Genomic DNA, 20,696 nt, shown 5'->3' with positions numbered 1-20,696 from the left:
GCCATAGATTTCATGAATAATCAGAATTAAATTAAAAAGGTCAATCAAACGTTCGGTATGTTTTAATTAAATTGTATGCACATCGTATCAACATCACGTCAAAATATTCAAAGCTTGCTTAGTCGAATGATATGAATTTGACCGCAGATGCGTGAATTTTTTTAATTAAATTTTTTTAACCATACCGCGCAGGGAACGTTGACCGTGTTTGATTATCTGACGTGTGATAAAACGGTCACAAACGGTAGAAAAAATAATTAAAAGATTGAATAAATAGTTGACAAAGCTAAAAGCAAAACAAAGTTTAAAAATCCGCAATTTTTCAGCCCAAGCTTGTTTTAATAATTTTCGAAAAAAATCGACGGTTATTAGAAATTGGAAGGGAAAAAGCCATACAATTTCTTTCTTTAACTTGTTTTCCCTTCGGAAGAAAGTTCGGTTGAAAATATAATATAAACTCGGAGGCGCGTGAGCCGCTGTTTAGGTTCGCAATGCCTCGCAAGGGCGGGATGAAAATGCGACGTACGACCATTGCTAATAATAAGTACGGAATAGCTTGTTGACCCGGCTTATCGTTACACGGAGTGTAAGCCCTGCGCTGAATCCGCATAGGATTGTTGCGACCGTAATTTCACATCGTCCCTTTTGCATCCGGCGGGCAAGTTTATCCGCCAACGTATAACAATGAAAAGGGTGACGGTAATAATAACGAATCTAATTAGTTCTGCAATTAATAGCTGAAATTCAGCGATAGTCAATCCACTGCTTTCATTTTTGTAACAATTTTATTTTAATTTTTTCCATTCGCGCTTTTTCCCCGGAGACTAGGCGAAGTTATTTAAGGGTAAATATGTACCCACAATATACCATCAGACGTCGATCCGACACGGATGAAATGCATTTTCATGTTAAAAAATGAACACAAAGGAGGTTAGAAAACTATCTTGAATAAGTGAACAGGATTGATTTGTGCTGGAAAAATGTTACCCTTTATCGAAATCGCGTTCAAGCTCCGATATTGAATTTGCATCTGATTTTCCCCAACATAGTTTTCATCTAGAAAAGTCTATAAAAATTTTCCCCTCTGGTTAGAAGAGAAAGAAATCGGTTTTCTACGCTTCGGCGGGAGATCATCCTTAAAGTGAATCGAATCAACGTCGCGTCGGCTAGCATTACCGATAATTTCACAGCAGTACGTATCTCTGCATACGGGAAAGTTTGAACGGATAGACTGAATTCCGGTTGATCGAACGCCTCGGTTCGGTAAGTGAATAATGTGCCAAGAACGACGCGAGCAAACCGGGTGTAACAAGATTACGGTTAAATTTGAGATAAATCTTAGGAAGCCAATAGTTCACCGAGAACATACCTCGTGTTCGCGTGATATAGATATATGTGTAGCGTTGAAGTGACGGACGAGGGGCGATAATGTGACACTCTGTTTTAGCGGGGCCAAAGAAGCTGGGAAAAAGGATAAAGCGGCGAAGGTTTTTGGTACTTTTTGCCCGACCGCCGCGCTTCGAGCAACTGGTTGCAGAAACCGACATTAACTTGTTCCTAACCTCGATCGAGATTGAAAGAAAGACCCGGAGGATGGAATTTCATCGCTCCTACCTTCGTCACTGTCACCCCGCTGCTTTTTCACCAGGCGATCGTATTTTTCGGAAGAATGGAAAAAACGAATACATCCAGCCGTGTACAAATTTTTTCTTAATGCAATCTCATCTATCCGTATATAAATTACAGATTTAAATAGATTTAATTTTAATATTTGGTTAAGTGCTCGATCGATTTCGACGCAAAATTTTTGGTTCATGCGATGAATTTCGTCCCGTTTCATCGTCAAATACTGCCGACTACACTTCCTCAATTTTCGGTTATTTCCAAGCGGGTTTGGGGGGCTAATTAATAGATTGTGCTCGCGTTGTTTGTAGCTCGAGTATTATACAGCCGGACGTAATGAGGCATTGTTATTAAAATTAATTTGGCTAGTTGGCGGTCACTGACCGCTTGACCATCGCCGGTATCGAGGACTGGTGCTAACCGAAAATTTTCCACCCCGTACCGACCGCATAACTCGAGGGTGCGAGCTGTGACAATTTCCCGAATTACGGGTACAGTGTCGGTAGGAAATAGGGTCATCCATGGAATTAGGGTAACCATTGTAGCCCATCCTACTTATCCAGAGGTTAAATCCAGGTCAAGCAAATCCTCAAAGCCGTCGCCGATTATGCTTGAGACACGCGTGTGTAATACACGGTATTCATCGACGTAGTTTCTTTACGTATTCACAATGCCTCGAAATGTTTCGTGTGCCCCAAGTTTAGGTCCTTACGCGTTTTTTCACGCCTCAAACACGAGCTCGAATAATTGTTTAAAACCAAGATTCCTTTTCCATGGTCTCAACGTATTTTGACTTTGAAGCTGGTGACGAATATGAAGAATTCTGGGGTGGATTATGATTCGTGGGGAAATTTGTCCCCGTCGCGACGGTGATATCCGGGGCGAATTTATACCCCAGGGGAACAACTCGATAATATCTCAATAACCAGAGCAATATGGGTTCTACTGTGGCTCCCGGAGTATTTCTGGATCAACACCCTAGCGAAGCTGGATCGGGGGTCGGTTCGGGGTTGCGTCAGCCGCGTGTGGAAATAGGGAGAGAGGGAGAGTTTAGCTCGTTGTGGTTCCCATGAATACGGGATAAGGTATGAAAGTTTTTTGCGCCCGACTAGCGCCGGTCTGAGTCTGTCTGATACGGCAACCGTGGTGGAGGATCAAGTTCGATTGCCTGATTATCGGCTGTAACTTCACTACCCGCGAGTTGTGTTTCGCGAATACAAATCCGCCGAGGCTTCGCCCCGGGTTTTCAGGGGCTCGTCATTTTGATCCGTCACAGTTTTTTCTACGTACTTGACAGATCGGTCGTCTCTCGTTCGTTCCAATCTCCGTCGAGTGATGATAAAAAGGGCGGTAATCGGACGGGAGACTTTAGTGAAATTGTAAACTATTTCGTACTCGTATCAAACGTACGATCGGCAACCATTTCGAACGGTGATCTCTCTTCAGGACTATCGCATTGGCGCTAATTTGAGTGAAATTCAGAGAGGGAATGTACTATGTATACATATATACTCGTATATACGAATTCCATAGAGGTTCTACTCGCTCTTACACAATTTCAAACGAATTTCTCTGGAGGAGAAACACCAAGCGGTCGAACAATATCGCCGTGTAGAAATATCAGCGCTCGCAGCGCTAGTACTAAAAGGTAATTGGATTTTATTGCTCCTCCGGGAAACAAGGATACTCACAGTCGGGCAGACCTGGAGGAACGCCGTTGACCATGTTTCACCTTTCACTTTTCGCGACGCTTGATGCAGCTGATAAAAGGAAAAATTATGTCGAAAAATTTTCAAGTCAATTACCCCGGACTCTCCAGACTTATACGAGTGTCAAACTTCCGGATTTACGGTAAACTAGAAGAATTGATTTCAACCCGACATAAATCCCTTGACAGGCGGTTCCTTCGACGATTTATTTACTCGTCGTTCGACGTTGCTCGACGTTTTTTGCGGTCGAGGGGCGCGTTTATTGCCGGGTGTCGGTCACTCCGGCTTCCATGGCAATTTTTATTTCCGCCAAACAGGCAGTACCAACACACCGCCCATAACCATATCGGCAATCTGCCGCTCGTACGCGATTCGCCCCATTTTCTCCCGGCAAACCGGACGCCGGGTTTCCTAGTCGGAAATTTAATCGACGATACTCGATTATTAACCCGAGGTTCGGGCTTTTGGCGTCGGGTCGCAATTACGGTACCGAGGCTGTGAGTTCGCCGTCTGCCTTTTCAGTATCGAAATTCGATTTTCTGCCCTAATATTTTGCAGCCAGAATCGATCGTGAATTCGGAAATTCGTTGAAAAATTTCGTGGTCGGGTATTTTTTCAGCCAAATTTCTTTGACTTTTCCAGGATTTCGGCTTTCGGGTGGCATTTTTTTTTCTTTTTTTTGTCGATCGCCATCGACCCGATCGGGGTTAATTAACCGTTTTACGATGTTCGCCGAGCGTTTATCGCTATAAGCTCGACGTGTTCGTGCACCGTATACAGTATCGAACTGCTTGCGCAACATTTGGGATTAGATCGGCATACACGTGATCGTAAAAGCTCGCACATTTACCACCTCGTGCAGCCCGAGACCATTATCTCGAAAATAAGTGGACCTCTGACGATAACAAATGATTCCTGCAGCCCTTCCGCGGCATTAACTCAGTAGCATCTATCCCCGCCTGATTTTCGGGATATACTCATTTTCCGGTTTTTCTACTTCCTTTTTCCGAAGCTTTTGCACCCCGTAAATCCGCCTCGCGAGCCACGCTCAATAAACGATAAAAACGAGATCAGCTCCATTGTCGTCCCATATTCCACGAAAAGTACACACGTATAAATTCAAAACGAAAATCACCAAGCGCCTGAAAAAGTTTTCATCAAAACGTAAAAAATAAACGAAACATAGAAGCATATTTTTTAAACTAAATCAGGGAACCAAGGACTAATGAAAAGTGGTCGAAAGGCTTTTCGAGCAACGAAGGTTGAACACAGGCAATCGCACTGTCGTACTTGAAAATTTGAAAGCAGCGGTGGGTAAAGGGTGGGGGGGGGGGGGGGGGGGCGAGGGGGTGGCACGTCTCCCTCGATACCGTATCTTGGTATCGTTGAACACGTCGACGGTTGTGTAGGTGAACGAACGTGCGAGTGGGATCGTATACGCATAGCAAAGACGAGTGTGTCGAGGATGGATAGACGACGAGGGTTGTAATGCGATTACACTTCGGGGCTTCATCGGCTGTCCCTGGACCCACCCGTCGGATTTCCAACTATTGACTCGTCCCGGCTAAATATTTTACGCGATTCGCCTCTGCGTACTGTACCTGCGAATTATACCTAAGCGCAATACAGGCATGTGTGTAAGGTGCTATCGCGATGTACGTCGATGCCGTTCGTTTGCTTTACGTATAACGGACTTTTTACCGTCGGTGTCGCTCGTTACAACGCGAATTTCCCTTGTAGGTACGTCGCATTGTGACCCTGACGCGTGTAAGTACGGTTATAATGGTACGTACAGTGCGCTGTTGGTGGATTGATTCCCCAGCGTTAATCGGACATTTTATTTGCCGGTCGTATTACGTAATGCTACTCGGTGTAGAAAGGAAACCGTCGAATAAAGCACGGAGTCGGAAAAAGCGAGCGATTACTGCCGACTGTATTCCAATTTTCTTGTAGTAAGCACGTGTTATTTATTTGTTTCGAAGATCGGCTTCCTTTGATGAGATAATTTGAAATCTAGCTGAAACAAATAATTGTGATAAATTCGCGTCAGGTTCACGTTTAATTTGAAGACTACAGTTTCCTCCCCCTTGTGCATCGAACTATCGCCTTAAATTCCTTAATCATTCGTGTATCGGCAATGAATCGCCATGTGGAATAAATTCCATCCATCCAATATCCTCAGAGCCATCCTTTGTTCCGCCGTATAACCTCATGGAAACGGTTCGGGATACACAAAAGACAGCGTATGGAAGTGGGGAGTAAAAACATCGTGACGGAAGATGAATCGCGTGCTTTTTGGCCCTCCGTGATCGCCCTGGATGGCCGCCAGGTAATTTAGGACATTGCCCGTTAGCGGTAGACTAGGATGTACTCCTGCAGGATGTGGCTACACGCCGAACGCTGCGTCCCGGCGGATGGCTCGAGCCTTGTACAAGTAACGCTCCGGTATCGTGACACGGACCACGCGGATGGTTTGGAGGGCAGTTATCGCCGGTGAACAAGACGGAACAACCTTTCGTCTACGGGAGAAACCGTGACTTTATGGAGTGTCCTTGAAGAGGTGTGTGAAAAATTTTTGCATCACTGCAGTCCCGTGTTTATCATCATTGTCAGCGGCGAAAGCTGTGGGTCGAAATACGAAGTGTGCCTGACTTAAATTCGCTTTAACCTTCACCGGGATTTCGGACCTACACGTCGTTCAGCCGAGAAGGATACCGCCTCGCTTGACTCGGCTTAAGTACTCTAAGGAAATCTCGAGAATCCTTTGAAGGATCAGCGGCTCGCCACAACGCAGACAAAGAAGCGGAACGGCGAAAGCTCGTCCGGACTTGAAAGTCGTTTTAAAGCACCGGCCTCGAGAGCGGCAGAAGGGTGGCTCTTTATGCCACACAGTTGACCGAGTGCCGAGCCAGTTGTCGCACCGTCTGACAATGGTGACCAGTGCCGTCGTTTTAACGCATTAAAACCGAGGTTCAACACTCTGTGAAGATTGCATCCAGCTGTCCCGGATATCGACGGAGAGACGTCGTCTCATCGTCGCTCTTTGCGAAATGATTTCAGAATGAATTTGTTGTTGGAACAACTCAGCACGCATTTGATATTAAGTTGCCTAAGACGTGATTGCGATTGAGGAAGAAATTGAGTCTTGAGATGCTTGCGAGCTTGCGGCAAATAAATAGTACATAGATCGAAATCGCTCGGTCTTTACGTCCGCGTTGTGCTTTTTTTTCCGTGAAAATAGAGCGATTCCAATCGAGTCATTTCCGCAAGCTCTTGAGCTTTTGAAATTCATTTTCCTTCGATCGGTGAATATTTTAATCATCGTGAATACATCGTGTTTAGTGAATTCGACATCGCTCTGTATTTCAGTAACTGAAATCTCTGCAGTCTTCGAAAAAAGGGAAATTGACAAATCGAGTATGTTGGGTAAAACGACTATCTCGCGGAAGGGGGGGTGTCAGAGTAATGGAAGAAAGGAGAAATGACTGAAGAGTAAGAAAAATGAAGGAGATATATTTCAGAGGGGGATCATCGCTCTCGTACTGAACTATGAAAATATATGTATACTCTCTCACGCAAGCATACAGTCTTCTAATAGCGTATCTACTATTCTACGCGCCGGCGTCACCAAACTTTTAACACAAACAGCGACTCGGCGCCGTGCGTCCTGCAGATCGGGCACTGCAAACTCGTCCTCGTCGTGGGTATAATCCCTGCTCTATTATAAAAACGCATGAAAAACTACTCGTTCAGACATGCCGGCATGAAGTTAACGAAGTCCGTTTCAAAAAAAAAAAACATTAGTATTAAAGTAAGTTGAAATACTCCGAAGAATGACTCTTGAACGCAGATTGAAGGACTCGTGATTTTTTTTTTTTTTTTGGCAAGAGCCAACGATATTCGCAAAGTGTAATTAGCAGATGGAATTTAGACCGACGATGATACCAGCTGGTTTCAAAAAACCAATGGAAGAAAACACCAATAAAGAGAAATAAACATTTTTGTTCACCCGGATTCTTTATTGGAAAGCGGTTAGCAAGTCAGCTAATTCAGCTTCATGAAACTTTCCATCGACCGAAACCATGCGGCGTCTATTCGATCCTCCAATTCTGTTCGTAGGTAAGATTTCTTTTTTTCGGATCTTGTGTAAAATCGGAATGCAATAGAAAGCACGTGATGCATCGAGGATGAAGAATTACGCATTTGTATAAATCAGGTTCGTATATAGGACAAGTTTTGTATGCAAAATCGAAAGCAATAAAGTGACCGAGGAGGTCAACGCGGTCGGAGAATGCAACTCGGACTCGAGGATTCGAGAGAGATAAGGATTCGAGATGAGGGTGAATCCCGGGGGATGTTCGAAGTGCTGCAGAAAAGGATAACGCGCGACTTCTGCTGAGTTACGGGCGCCGATAACCTCGACAAACGTTGATATTTATTCCTTGGCGCGAAAATTAATCCCCGGAAGTTTCCAATCGGCCCGGAATCCCGAAACGGAATAAATACCCGGTCCATGAGTTCGGCACTTTCGATAAATTTATTTTCAGTACTTCAATTTCAAAGTCAAGTGTATAACACAAGGTTCTTCGCATGGAGAATATAAGTCAAGCCTTCAGCTCGTGAATTCGTTGAAAGCTCAAATTTTTCGAGTAGGTAAATTTCTCACGAACCGAAAGGTGATGAGAAAGAGAGAAATAAATTGGGAAGAAAAGCGAGTGTTGACGCAAAAATGAGCAAGTATAGCGCGATGTTCGCTGTTAGTCTTCGCTTCCTTTTTTTCTCTCTCCAACTTTTACGACGTTTTTATGCTACTCGCCACGACATTCGGTCCTACATGAAATCAACCTCCGGTATATTAAGTCGCCAGCCAGGCGGGTGGGGGGATGGAATTACACGTTACGAGAGTTTCAGACTCGCGTCCCATCTCAGAAGAAACAAATTAGGCCCCGTTTGATACGCGCAACGATCAGAAAAAACGTCTGCGGATGATGACAATTCACGAACAGGAATGCAACAAAACGATCCACAATTTTTACAAGTTTCGGTAAATCAACGCCAGAAGTGTACTATTTATCAACGATCGATTGATCTAGATACAAATTCAATTGCGAGACGCAGTGCAGGATTGGTTAAATCGGTGAGTTTTTCACCGTTCCATTCGAGAATCACAAATGCATAGCGTGAGGTAATTCAGAGGGTGTGCAACGGGTGCTTGGAAAAAGGTATAGGAGTGTTCATCTGCAGGTTACACGCCGGGTCGTCGAGCAGTAACTGTGCGGTAATAGCGATCCACTGCAGCTTCCCCCTTGCGAGAATGCATTCCGCGTTTACCGCTGTTTATCGCGTCTGTAAAAGCTTGTCCTCGACTTCCATGAGAGGCGATACCATTTCTACGTACCGAGTAAACCGAGACCAGATGAGGAGAATTGTCGCGGATACTTTACTTCCTATGACAATTGTGAAAAATTCGTAAACGCAAAGTTCTGCCGGATAAATTGCTGACAGAAATTGGTTCCGAATATTATAAATGTAATGAGAATGAAGTTAGCAACGTTGCTCTAACGACGCGTGTGTACGAAGAATCGCTAATTCGCATCTTTAGGAGTGTCGGAAACTTAGTAAACTATTAGAAACAAAATATACTTTAATTTTGAAAGGTCAACATGTTGAAAGTCATTTTTAAGTTGCCCAATAATGACGATTCTTTTCAACCCGAGGCTTCGTTACGTTTACGTTACCAACTTCAGCTTGATTAAATCAACGATCCATCTATTCGGACACCGAGTTGACAGACTTCGGTGCAGAACTACTTTGCGAGAATTACGACGAGTAGAAATTTGCTGCAGCTAAATTTTACCGGCCGATTCTGTGCGGTGATTGATTACCGAAAATATGATCGCGCCAGTGTGACACGCAGCGTGATTATCTACACGGGGACAAGTAACAGGGCTGAACTGCAAATGGGTAGCTCTCGATGCATCCGAACGTGCAGCATGCGGGGGTCAAATGGCCCATCGTGATCAATCAATCATACCCAGAGGGCCGTTCGAGTGCGGGATACTCGGCGCTGCAGCTTCCGGCAAAACGTTATTCAATACCGTTTTACCCTATTATGACCGACAACGAGGTTCTGGTTCCCGATTCGACCGATACGACCCTCGACGCCCCAACAGAGGGTGCCACAGATAAGAGCGAAGCTGGTCAACGTCCACGTGCCAAACTGTAAATTATTTTCACCGAATCACAACGCGTGTATATTTTTGATCATCGGCATCGAGGAATTTTCCAATTTCGCAGATTCGGGGTAACGTTGCTTTTAATTTTTTCATACTGTTTTCCAATTTGGTAATTTAGCAATTTGTCAATCCCTGCGGAGGGTGTATGACGTTTCGATCTGCAATCGTGAAAATCTCGATACCACTTCAGTTTGTTTTTCAATTTAACTTCGAGCTGTGCCAATTTGAAACTCGGAAAAAGTAAATTTGTGAAGGTTCGTGCACAGGCTGAAAGTCGTTTTGAAAACTTCTAGTTACTCCCGTCAAACTGTCCGAAATGTATCAAGGAACCGAACAGAAAAAGAAGAGGAAGAAGGAGAAGAAGAGGAAAAAGAAATTTTGTAATAATAATCTCTCTTTCGGTGGGAAATTTCTTTTCTTTTCTAATTTCCTTTCTCGCTCAGATACATACATTATGGACTAAACTGGTCCAAAAAAAGTCACCCTCTATTTTTTTTACTTCACTTTTTGCTCAAATAGGTGCTTTTAAAGTGAAATAACATATATTACATATTACTGCTTATAACAATTACAAAATAAATTTGCTTACGTTGAAAATTAATTACATGATTTCAAATTTAACCTTGAATAACATTTGACAGAGTTTAGTTGCCAAAAAATTATAAGATACCTTTTTTGTAGAGAATTGAATTGCCTACAAAAACGTGTATCGGAAGTTTATATAAATTGCCTCGTTACTGAGATACAAAATTCAAAAATATTAAAAAATATTTTCTCGTATTAATTGAATGGAAAATGAAAAATTACCCGCAGGAACCACTAAATATTAATATTAAGGGCTCAAATTATAACAGGTGTCTGATTTCCTCTTGTTACAACTATTGAACATGTGACTTCGAAGAAAACTATAGTCGATTTTTGGGACCAGCTTATTACACATATGTTATGTAATTGATACGATCGCATCCAGGTCAATGGAAACCCTATATTCCGTCGTGCGACGTACAATCTGGTAATCTGAGGAAAGTTTTTTGTGTTCTATCAAGCATTCTACGTTAGCAGCCAAAAAAGTGAAGTGGCCGGTTAGTGGTCGTACATTGTATGCGATATATAAGCGTTTGCGAGTGGCTCCTTTTCTTATTTTCACCATCTTGGCTCGTTTTATCGATGAAAGAAAAACGAACAGCCACCGCCGACAATCACCTCTGATCAAAGCAGCAGATTCTTGGGAAAGTAGACTTTGATGGCTAGAGAGAGCGGAAACGAGAGGAGAAAGGAAAAGCAACGGATCGTTAGGCTTTATCTCAGCGAGATGTTCTTTGTTCCAAAAACATACAGAGAAGTCGAGAGAAAAAAAAAAAAAAAATTAAAATAAGATAAGATAAAAATATGGCCAGAATTATTTATCATCGCATAGTTGTCGCGATATAACGTCAATGATAAATTGAAACTGACGCGAAAGCTTTCATTAAAATTCAATGAATTTCGCTACGCAGCTTCTGAATTCTTTCAATCTTATTTCCCTGCTAAATCACGCTTGCGGAATTCTTTCTCGTCTAAACGCCCGCCTCGTTTCTCTTTCCATCGTCTTTACTTCGGGGGTTGAAATTGCGCCTCGATTGACGTCCGTTCGCCGTACACAAACCTCGCGTACATCGCTATTTGCAATTAGGGGTAGAGATACGGCGAGCGATTCCCGCCCGGGAGAAACGGGGCAAGAAATAGTAATCCAATAAACCATATTCGACGAGTAAAGCCGAGTCGAGTAAAGTCAAGTCGAGCCGGGGGGCTGTTTTGTCGGCTGTCTTCCGTCGCCCCGTTATATCGAGTTATCTCAGGGCGACGGTGGCGGCGGGGTAAACTTTGGGAACGTCATAAAGTAACCGAAACTTTTCTAAGCAAGCGCGAGACGAAGTCCGGTCCAACTTTTTATCAATTGGCCATCATCTCAGGCTCGCCTTCGTTCCTCCCCGGTTTCTCCTTACTTTACCCCACACCCCTGTGCAAACTCACCCCCAAATTTTAGGATTAAAATACCGTCCACGCGACGCAGCTAATATCGTGCGGAAATGCGACGTTGAAAATCGAATTCCACGGAAAGATTATACGCGAGTTGAAGGACACCGAAAAATACGACGATTACGGAAAACCAACGAAGGAGTTGCGAAAAGTTTAATTCTTCCGGTGCTGAAGTCCGATATCTTTTAGAACCAACTATTTACTTTAACCTGACGGCTGTAATTCAGAAAGGGGCTTTTATCAAATCTGGGCCAAATGACCAAGGAAGAAGAAACGCCTTAGCTGCAGATTCGTCGATATAACGGTCCTTGTGTTCTTCTTTAAATTGTTTCAGGTGGAAGAGAAGAAGAAACGATCCTTCTTACTTTGCATTGAATCTATTGACTGATTCGCTTTAGAAATGTGTGAAGAAAATTAGTAACGCTCGATCGTAACATCGGGATCCTGGAATTACAATCATTGTTAAAAATAGGGCGTGAGAGTGAAATATTATTGGGGATGAATCTTGATATTGAGAAATTAATATACCGAAAGTGACCAACTCTGAAAACCAAAAAAGGGTAATTCGATGAAAAGACCCTATTATCGAAAAAAATAGTTTTGTCCTTATTAAATTTTCTTTGATATAAAAAACGGTGAATCGAAGCGAAGCAAAGATTGAGTTACTTACCGCAGAGAAACAAGAAAATGAAAACAACACATTGACGTTTATTTGACGCGAGAGCTGCGACGCAAGTTTTATAAGTGTCAAACGCAGTTGTGCGCGATTTGAATTTAAGTTGCGTTAACCCGAGGTTACGCGTAAAGGTGCCATGCAGGGAAGTTACACTGTAAAATGAAAAAAAAAAATGTTTAAAAAAGTTTTTTCCAACAATATTACCTACCGTTCCCTCGATCGTTATACACACTAATATACCCGTTACAGCGAACCATAACTTTCGAGTTTCCCGCTGCAGCTAGCAGCAGGTAGTTTTACCGGAATTTAAAACTTTTATAATCTCGTACGTCAATATAATTTCCAGCGGAGGGTATAAGAGATAGAAAAAGAAAAAAAAGGTAAAAAAAAAAGAATCTTTCGCGGTTGCTGCTGCTGTTGCCAAGGCAATCACGGTCTTGGTAATTATTTCACATAATTCTCGGAAGATTTTCCTCCCTGCAGCTGCTTCTCGCAATATACGAATTAAAAAATGTAAAGTAAATTGAAAAAGGGGGTTCGCTCTCATTTTCAGTGAAGATAAAATAAAGTGAAAGGTGAAAAATATCGCTATAATCCAGAGCGGTGACACGGGCTTATAAAACGGTTTGAAAACCGGTCGAAATCCCTTTCTAGCTAGACAAATGAACCTCGGCGAGTGTCTCGTCGGATTTAAAAAATTACACAGAAAAAGTTAGACGTCGGAGGGATTTTTCCTTTCTTCGAGGGTAAATAGGGCCGCAGTAGCGTTGAATAAAGCTCCTTTCCAGCCACGGTGATTCGTCATCTCATTCGCAATTTTCACCGAGATGACTATTCCCGAAATTACCCTCATTCTCTCCGTCCGCATAGAGTCGCGCACACGTAACCCGCCCCTAAATTTTCAAGAAAAACGGGATAGGGTGGGATGAAGAAATACTCAAGAGGCGTAAAAAACCCCAAGAAAACCACGGAAAGGAAATGATAAAGAAGAAGGGGAAAAAAAAAAAACATATCTAGACAAGGAACAAGGAAAGAAAAAAGAGCCATGGAATCTAGGCAAGAGATGAACGACTTTGAGCTTGCAGCGGGGATGCGGGAAGCTCGGTTTGACGGAGGCGAGGGGCTCCATTTGTTTCGCGGATCGCGTTGTTTGCATCCCCCGAATCTGCGCTCCGGAGATCCAACACCTGCGGACGTCCGGGTTTCCCACAGTTTTCACGGTTAATCCCAGGGACGAAACGGATTTCGCACCCACTTGTCGTTCGCGGAGAGAAACGCTAGGGAGCGAAATACCGAGTCTGAATTCCGCGGATGTGGACGAATTCGCAGGATGCTACCGGGCGACGATTCTGCGACCCACCGACAATGCACAATTGCCGTGTTGAGCGAGAAGAGGGATGTATAATGGAGTAGCGATTCCGGGCTTCGACGATGCCTAGCTGCTCAGGAAAATAACCGGCGGCGTTTCGAGCTTTCGCCGCATGGTTACGGACTTTATTCAAATTCAAATTTACTTCAACATCTGCAGCGATATTCGAATGCAGCTCTCGGCTCGATTCGGAATCGTTGAGGTTTACTACGCGGGTGAAGTGTTCCGTGGAAAACGCGAAACACGTCGTTTTTACCCTGGGAAAATTTGCTGGAAGAGAATATATTTTTTATCGATTTAAGGTATACGAAAATTGAAAAGAGGAACAATTTATTTCCTGCTGTATATAATCCTGGAAAATGAGAAACTCTCGGCAATTGCGGGACGTCCGGTTTTCTACCGAAAACGCAGAATTGTGACATTTTTAGAAAATATTGGCGGTAACGCAAGCCGTGCTTTCCCGCAGAGCCGCGGAGTTATGGTGGAGGGTATAAAGCTTGCGGAGAAAAAAAAAAACGCGGACACATTTTTCGTTGTTATTTATGTTACGTTTAACAAAATATCCTTGGTCTGTGTTTATCATTCATGCATCTTGGGCCAGAACAGAATGGAGCGTAAATATACATGTATGTACGACTATATATACATATACATATACATACGGATACGCAAGCACCCAAGACAAAGAAATTTCTCGAGTTTGGTTTTGCCCCGTTGGAATTCCTGCAGTCTGGCCGAACCATTTGGCTAACGACGAACGCTAAGCGGCGGAAATTAATAAATCCATTTCTGCTTCGGTGCTGCTGAGATGCTGGGAAACCCTTTGTTTATTGCCATCGTAAACCGACAAGGATCGTTTATTTTCCAACAACTTTCCCGAGTTTCTCTCTCATTCGACAACAGCTTTGCGCTTACACAGCGAGATCGTTTTTAAAAACTTGCGTAGGTACTTGACGATTCCAAAGCTTAACAGTAGGCGCGTTTATTCGTGAGAAAATTAAAAGGTAGGTAGTTTGAAAATATAAAATTCGAATCATTCGTTCGACGGAAAATTCGTCTCATCGCGATGCTTTTCCTTTTGTTTCTCCAATTTAAGTTCCGTAGGTAGACATTGTTCTCCACGCAACGATTCAACGAACCGGTGTTAAGCTTACCGATTTTCACCACCGGCGGCAGTCCGTTCACGTTGACGATGTGAACTACGAAGACGGAGGCTAGCAGGCAGCCCAGGCCCCCCTTCATCGCTCATCTCGGACCGCCAGCCTTCCGCCAGCCCTTCGCCAGCCCTTCCTAAAACCACTTCCGCTTCCACTACTCGCTCCTTCTCTCGGAACCTGCGAAAGATATCACCAGAGATCAGTCATTTGTCCCTGAATATTACAACGGTGTGCATTGTAATCACTCGTCCGACTAATTTTCTTTGCAGAAATAACTGATTTCGTGTTTAAGAAAAAAAAAAACAAAAAATCACCCAGTTTCTTCAAAATATTTTACAGTAGTTATAATCTGCAGCCCCCTTCGGATATGAATTAGCCTCTACGTACAGAAAAAAACACTTTGTCCAGAATTATTCCTGTAAGAAGTTGAAAACATCCTCGAGAAAAAAAGAAAATATGTACGATAAAAACTAAAATCTTATCGCTTCTCCTCTCACTGCAAGATACCTACTCATGAAATTGGACCGCCCCCTGCGGTTTGTCCCTTGTTCAATTAAGACGAACGATCATAGGGTGTAAAGATACGCGTTCTATGGGTTGTCCGTGTTTCTTGGTGAGGAAATCAGAACTCGCTAAATTGGTGGAAAGGGTAGAATTAATTTCTCCGGCAAGTGAGTCGCGGCGAGACGGGGAGGTGAAGCCTCACTTCCCGAGTCGAATTAGTCGAATAAAGTATGCGTCGAAGGGGGTAAGGATGCCGAGGCATCGAGGTCCGTTAAAGTCGAACCAACGGTTCTTTGCTTCGAGCCGCAGAAGCACCCCCAGGACTCTTACTAAGCTCGCCTCCTGATCCTTAAGCTTTACACGCGCCAACGCACTTCCGACACGCGGGCTTCCACTGCGCTCCCTTCGTCCTTCTCCTTCTCCTTTATCTTCTTCTTCCCCCTGCCGAACTCTCGGAAAGTTTAGGGCACACGGCAGTGTCGCCTGCAGAGTAAATTTGCTGAGAAGGGAGACGAAGGTGGCGGAAAAAAAACAAAAAAACAAAAAAAAAAAAAAAAAAAAAACAGTAGAAAACTTCTCCCAAAGTTTTCTCAACGTTAGCGTAAGGGAGAAAGAAAATAAAAATATCAGCCGACATTAAAGAATGACGAGAAATTCGCAGCTTCGTACGTCTCGCTGTCGTATCGGAAATTTTATTATTTGGCAGTTTACTGCAACTTTTATCAGACTTTTTCGTAGATGCGTAATTTCTATGCATACAAAGTATCCATATTTTGGATAAGACATTACGGAGAGAGAATTTCCCTCCATTTTTAAGGATTTTTTAGGAGACCGAATTTTTGCAGACTCATAGCGAGGAAGCCGGCCGGTATTACACGAGAAAACCGAAACACGTCGAGGAAAAAAGAACCCTTCGAGAATATAGTGGGCGGGAAAATATCGGAGAAAAAACTCCGGCTCACTACGTGATTGTAATACACTTGAGTGTAATTGAAATGCTTCGAAATCTCGAGATTACGATCGGCGAATTCAAAGCTGCGTTTGTATGTGTGTGCATTTCTTCGGCCCTTCGATTATCCCGCCTGCAAAGCCGAAGGCTAAGTGAAACGAGATGCGAGAACGGATCGGCGATACGAGGACATTGGCATGTCGCAGCTAGGGTGGGGATCCCTTTCCTCCCGAGAAGATCCTTAAAGTCGGTATCGCCTATCGTACTCAGAATTTATCCGTTAATTAAACGGCACAGAAATAATGGAACAAAAGTATAACTAATTTTCACATTAATTCTCTCGCGTTCCCAGACTTTTCAATCAAACAAACCTCGTCCAATTACATATTTCTTATTTCTTCAAGATATTAGTTCAGCACTCGACGATCAAACGAGACGAAATATTGGCAATTAGATCGGAAGAGGGGGTTCGAATCAGCTCGGCGAGGATCCAACCGTCCTTCGCGGTGTATCAACAACGGCGGCCATTTTACGCCGGGGAAATTCGTCAAAGTATTGGAAACGGGGGCGCGGAATACGGAGGGAGAAATAAATAAGGCACGTGGCTTGCCTCGCGTAGCCCGCGAAATCCCGTGCAGGCTATTGACAGATCAATGGAAACTATAGCGCGAGACTAACGTGCAGACCGACTGGCGCCTCGGCGCGAATCTTCCATTCGCTCTCCGTTTCCCAACCGTCCCCGTGTGTGCTTACCCTCTATGGCATGGCATGCCCCATTCAGGCACGTTAACAGCCTGGAAATATAAAAGGAACTGCCATTTTTATCCAGCGGACGGAATTTCATCAGGTCTTTGGTTTCGGCCCTTCGACTCGAGCGGACAAGACCTTGCACGGAATTATTGTGCGGTCGGATTTTACCACCGGAGGAAATTTTACCGGAAAACGTCACGGCGTCGACTGGATTTCTGAAAAGCTCGAATGGTAATCGGGATAATCCTTGAAACATTTTTACACCTTCTTCAGATTCTTTTATTCCGGTACCCGTGCGTCGTTCCAGCTTTTTTTTTATCCCCGTATAATGTACGAAAATCATACTCTTTTTTTTTTTTTTAATTAAACTTATAGATTGACAAAAAAAAGGGAAAAAAATTTCTCCGCAAATAAGAAAGAATTAACAGGGGAGAAAAAACAGGCAAATACGGAAATTTTGCAGAAAACTCTCGTGTTCCGTTTGTGGCGAGAATTTACTGGAATAATCAGAGCGGTTTATTCGGTTGTGAGATGCAGGGAGAGCCTGATTTGTTCGGAGGATAAAATCTCCCCCACAAAAATAAAAGTGATGCAGGTATACGAGCAGCCAAGAGAATCATGGGCGCAGGGATGCTGGATGCATCGCGTAGACAATGAAATTATCTAACAAATGTACGCTATAAATAATCCCGATATGAATCTCAACGTTCCGAATGCTCACCGCGTACAAACATAGCGTTTTGAGAAAGCGAGCGTCAACAAATATACGCGGTGGAAACTTCGGGCAAATACTGTAATTTCACGATACGCTAGGAAAAAGAAAAACAAAATAAAAAAAAAAAAGAAAAAGAAAAGAAAAGTCAACATTAATTTGTAAGGACAAGCGTTCTGAATAATAATTATCGATCTCGATATCATTATTTGTGGGTTACACTGACTATTGATTACCTAATTGATTGATCGATCGATCGAATATCAAGTGAGCAATAAGTAACAGTTAAATTATCCAAGGCAAAGATGATAATTTCAAACCCAGAGAGAAGGAAATCGAGTGACGGAATTTCTGGTCCAGTATACCTGGATAGTTTTCTGACTGGGTTAGTAACGTCAGATGATGAAATCAGCCGAAGGGTGAAAACAAGGAGGGGATAAAATGGCGGCAAGATATGGCCATACGCGTGAGGCACAGAACTCGTCGGCGGTGGAGGGGATGCTTTATATTTCTTCTTCGAGAAAATTATAAAGCTCAGGGGTGGGTGCGAGACGGGGGCATAACGGGGGCGATGCTTCCAGTTAAATTGAGCTGGATGTCGCAGAGTTTTACGTCCGTTTGGGGATTTTGTTAGGTGCGGCTCGGCGATGCCGGTTACACACACATATATGTATATACGTTTTTCCCCGGCTACAAAGCGGCTCAAAGCCTTGTCTCTACTATGGGAACGGAGTGAAGGGGGTCGAGCAAGAAAAAAACGGCTGTCGAGGAGGAGGGAGGACGAGGAAAGGTAAAAAGAATAGAAAGAAAATTGTTGGCCTTATCTTTTAAACGCTCCCCAGGCATGCCTAAGCCCCGTGCAGTCAGTATTCGTGTGTACCTTGTTTATACGCCCGCCATTTGCCCCTTCTCCCCCACCCCCGCACCTTCTCTTAACCATCCCGGCTTTATTATTCCATGCTCGCGTTTGCGACGCACGTGTAATGTCCGTGTCCTACCTGTTCACCTATACACATTACAACCTGGGTTGTTACGTCGAGCCTGTGCGAGGGATAAACTTTAGTTAGACTTTTCGGATGAAATATAATTATTCACGTTTTGGATCGTAAATTTATTCGATCCACCGCCAAAGCCTCTCTCGCTATTTATTCGCGCTTTGAGGGCATGTGACTTGTTACAATAAATATGTGCTTAAACGTTAAATATCGTATGCAGATTATTATGCAAATCGTAAAAGTATATCACGTATTAATTAAAAGTTTGAATTATAATACAGAATATTGAATCGGTCGATCTACTTACGCAGTTGTCGGCGGTTGTTGTCCCCTCGAGAATTATCCCGCATCGGTTGTTCAACGGGTGAAAATATTATTATCCTCCGGCTAACCGTCGACGATTGGACAGCCTGATTGGTTTTCCCACACACAAGCGGAGCGAAGAAAGAAAAATAGAAAATAAGAGAGAAGAAAAAAAAAAAAAAAGAAAGAAAAAACAAACCGAAAAATAACAACTCACTGAAACTGTTCGACAGGCATATTTCCGCTTTCTCAGCCCCTCGATACTTATATTCGAAACGGACAATCGAGCTTGCGGGAGGAGAGGGACGGCGATCGAGGAACGCGACGCCGCGGCGCCTCGCAAGCTCTCGAAACTACACGAACAACTCTGGGAAAACAAGAGAAGCAGGAAGCGACTTACCGAACAACGAACACGCGAATCTAGTCCTGGCGGCGGCCGGCGCGCGACTGTTCTCTCCTCGTCCGAAGCAACCGCCTATGGCGCCACCCTTCGGCCTCGGCCGACGCGCACCGACGGCTACTACTAGTCTTTCGAAACTCGCCACGTGCTCGAGGAGCTTGCGGCGCCGGCGCCGAACGCGCACGTGGCGCAAGCTCCTCCTCAAACTCCTTCCCGGCACGTACCGCGGGTGTCTGCCTATTGCCCGGTATTCGAACCGAGAAATAACCCGTCGTCTGTAAGGATGCTTACTCGTATATCCTTGCATGCGGGACCCCGACGCCTCGATGCTTGAGGGAAAACATTTTTCCTCCGACGAAAATGTCGTGGATATTTTCTACGTGAATTTGGTAATTCAGCACTGTTAAAAATTTCTGTACATTGGAACTTCCTGTACTGTATTGAAAGTTTTATTCGGACACGGAAAAGGATATTCACCGTACGTTTACTGTTTATTCAATTCACAAATGCAACAAGGTAGTAAATTCAAATTAATTTTTTGTGATTTTTCCTATTGATTTTAGCAAAGTCAAATTTTTGTTATCGTGAGTTTAAAACATGTACACAGTAATTTACCTCGCTACTTCGAATTTGTAAATTTGCAACCTAATTTCGTAAATTCACAATCATTTTTACCACTTTACATTTATTTCTAAGGACGACGTCGCAATGTTTTGAAAAATTTACCTCGAACGTATTTCATCGCCATTCTAAAACTACACGCGATTAATCACAGTACCTACTACCGATTGTGTTGTTACTATTTATACAGACGTGTCTGAATTCAAGTAGAATTCAATTCACCCAACCTTCACAATTTTCTCACAGAATTTCGTTGTTTACGTATCTTCTCTCGTGTATACAGATCTTCAATGCGTATCAAACGCGACTGGGCGGGGATATTTTCAGCTGGAAAAGCTCCGAGTTATCTAACCGGTAAAAGTGGTAACCAAATAGCTGTATATTATCAGATTTGCCAGCCACACCCGTGTGGAAGGACAACGTTCGGCATACGATGTTTAAAATTCGTTAGAATTGAGGGATGCGCGTGACCTGCGTGCGAGGTTCAAAGGCGAGGATGCGTGAGGCGGAAAGCAGCTGATTCGTCCACCCGACTTTCAATGAGATCGCGAAAATTTGCATTTATCTGTCGGAGGGTTGAAGAGAGCGCGGTTTTTCGGGTCGCCGAGACGATCGTTCGGTGCGGTCGGAATTGAGACAATGAAAATAACCTCCGCCGATGAGGATTCGTCGA

General features: G+C 43.6%; 1 protein-coding gene across 9 annotated transcripts in view; it reads right to left on the bottom strand.

The window, feature by feature from the left end:
• LOC107227927 (glutamate receptor ionotropic, kainate 2) overlaps positions 1–19,493 on the bottom strand; it is a 63,147-nt gene extending 43,654 nt beyond the window's left edge. For all 9 annotated transcript variants that reach the window (XR_006906406.1, XR_006906407.1, XM_046746604.1 and 6 more), the window contains exons 1-3: positions 19,220–19,493; positions 19,007–19,109; positions 14,787–14,966 (exon numbers count right to left, since the gene is read on the bottom strand). Coding sequence is in view for 7 of the 9 variants with exons in the window: in XM_046746604.1 (XP_046602560.1) it covers positions 14,787–14,874 (88 nt within the window). In the remaining 2 variants the exon portion in view is untranslated. The remainder of the gene's footprint in view (positions 1–14,786; positions 14,967–19,006; positions 19,110–19,219) is intronic.
• Positions 19,494–20,696: the final 1,203 nt, after the last annotated feature.

Source organism: Neodiprion lecontei, chromosome 1 (genome assembly GCF_021901455.1).
Source record: "Neodiprion lecontei isolate iyNeoLeco1 chromosome 1, iyNeoLeco1.1, whole genome shotgun sequence".
Classification (NCBI taxonomy): Eukaryota; Metazoa; Arthropoda; class Insecta; order Hymenoptera; family Diprionidae; genus Neodiprion; species Neodiprion lecontei.
Note: the sequence above shows the minus strand (reverse complement) of the source record. Positions and strands in the feature narration are given on the sequence as shown.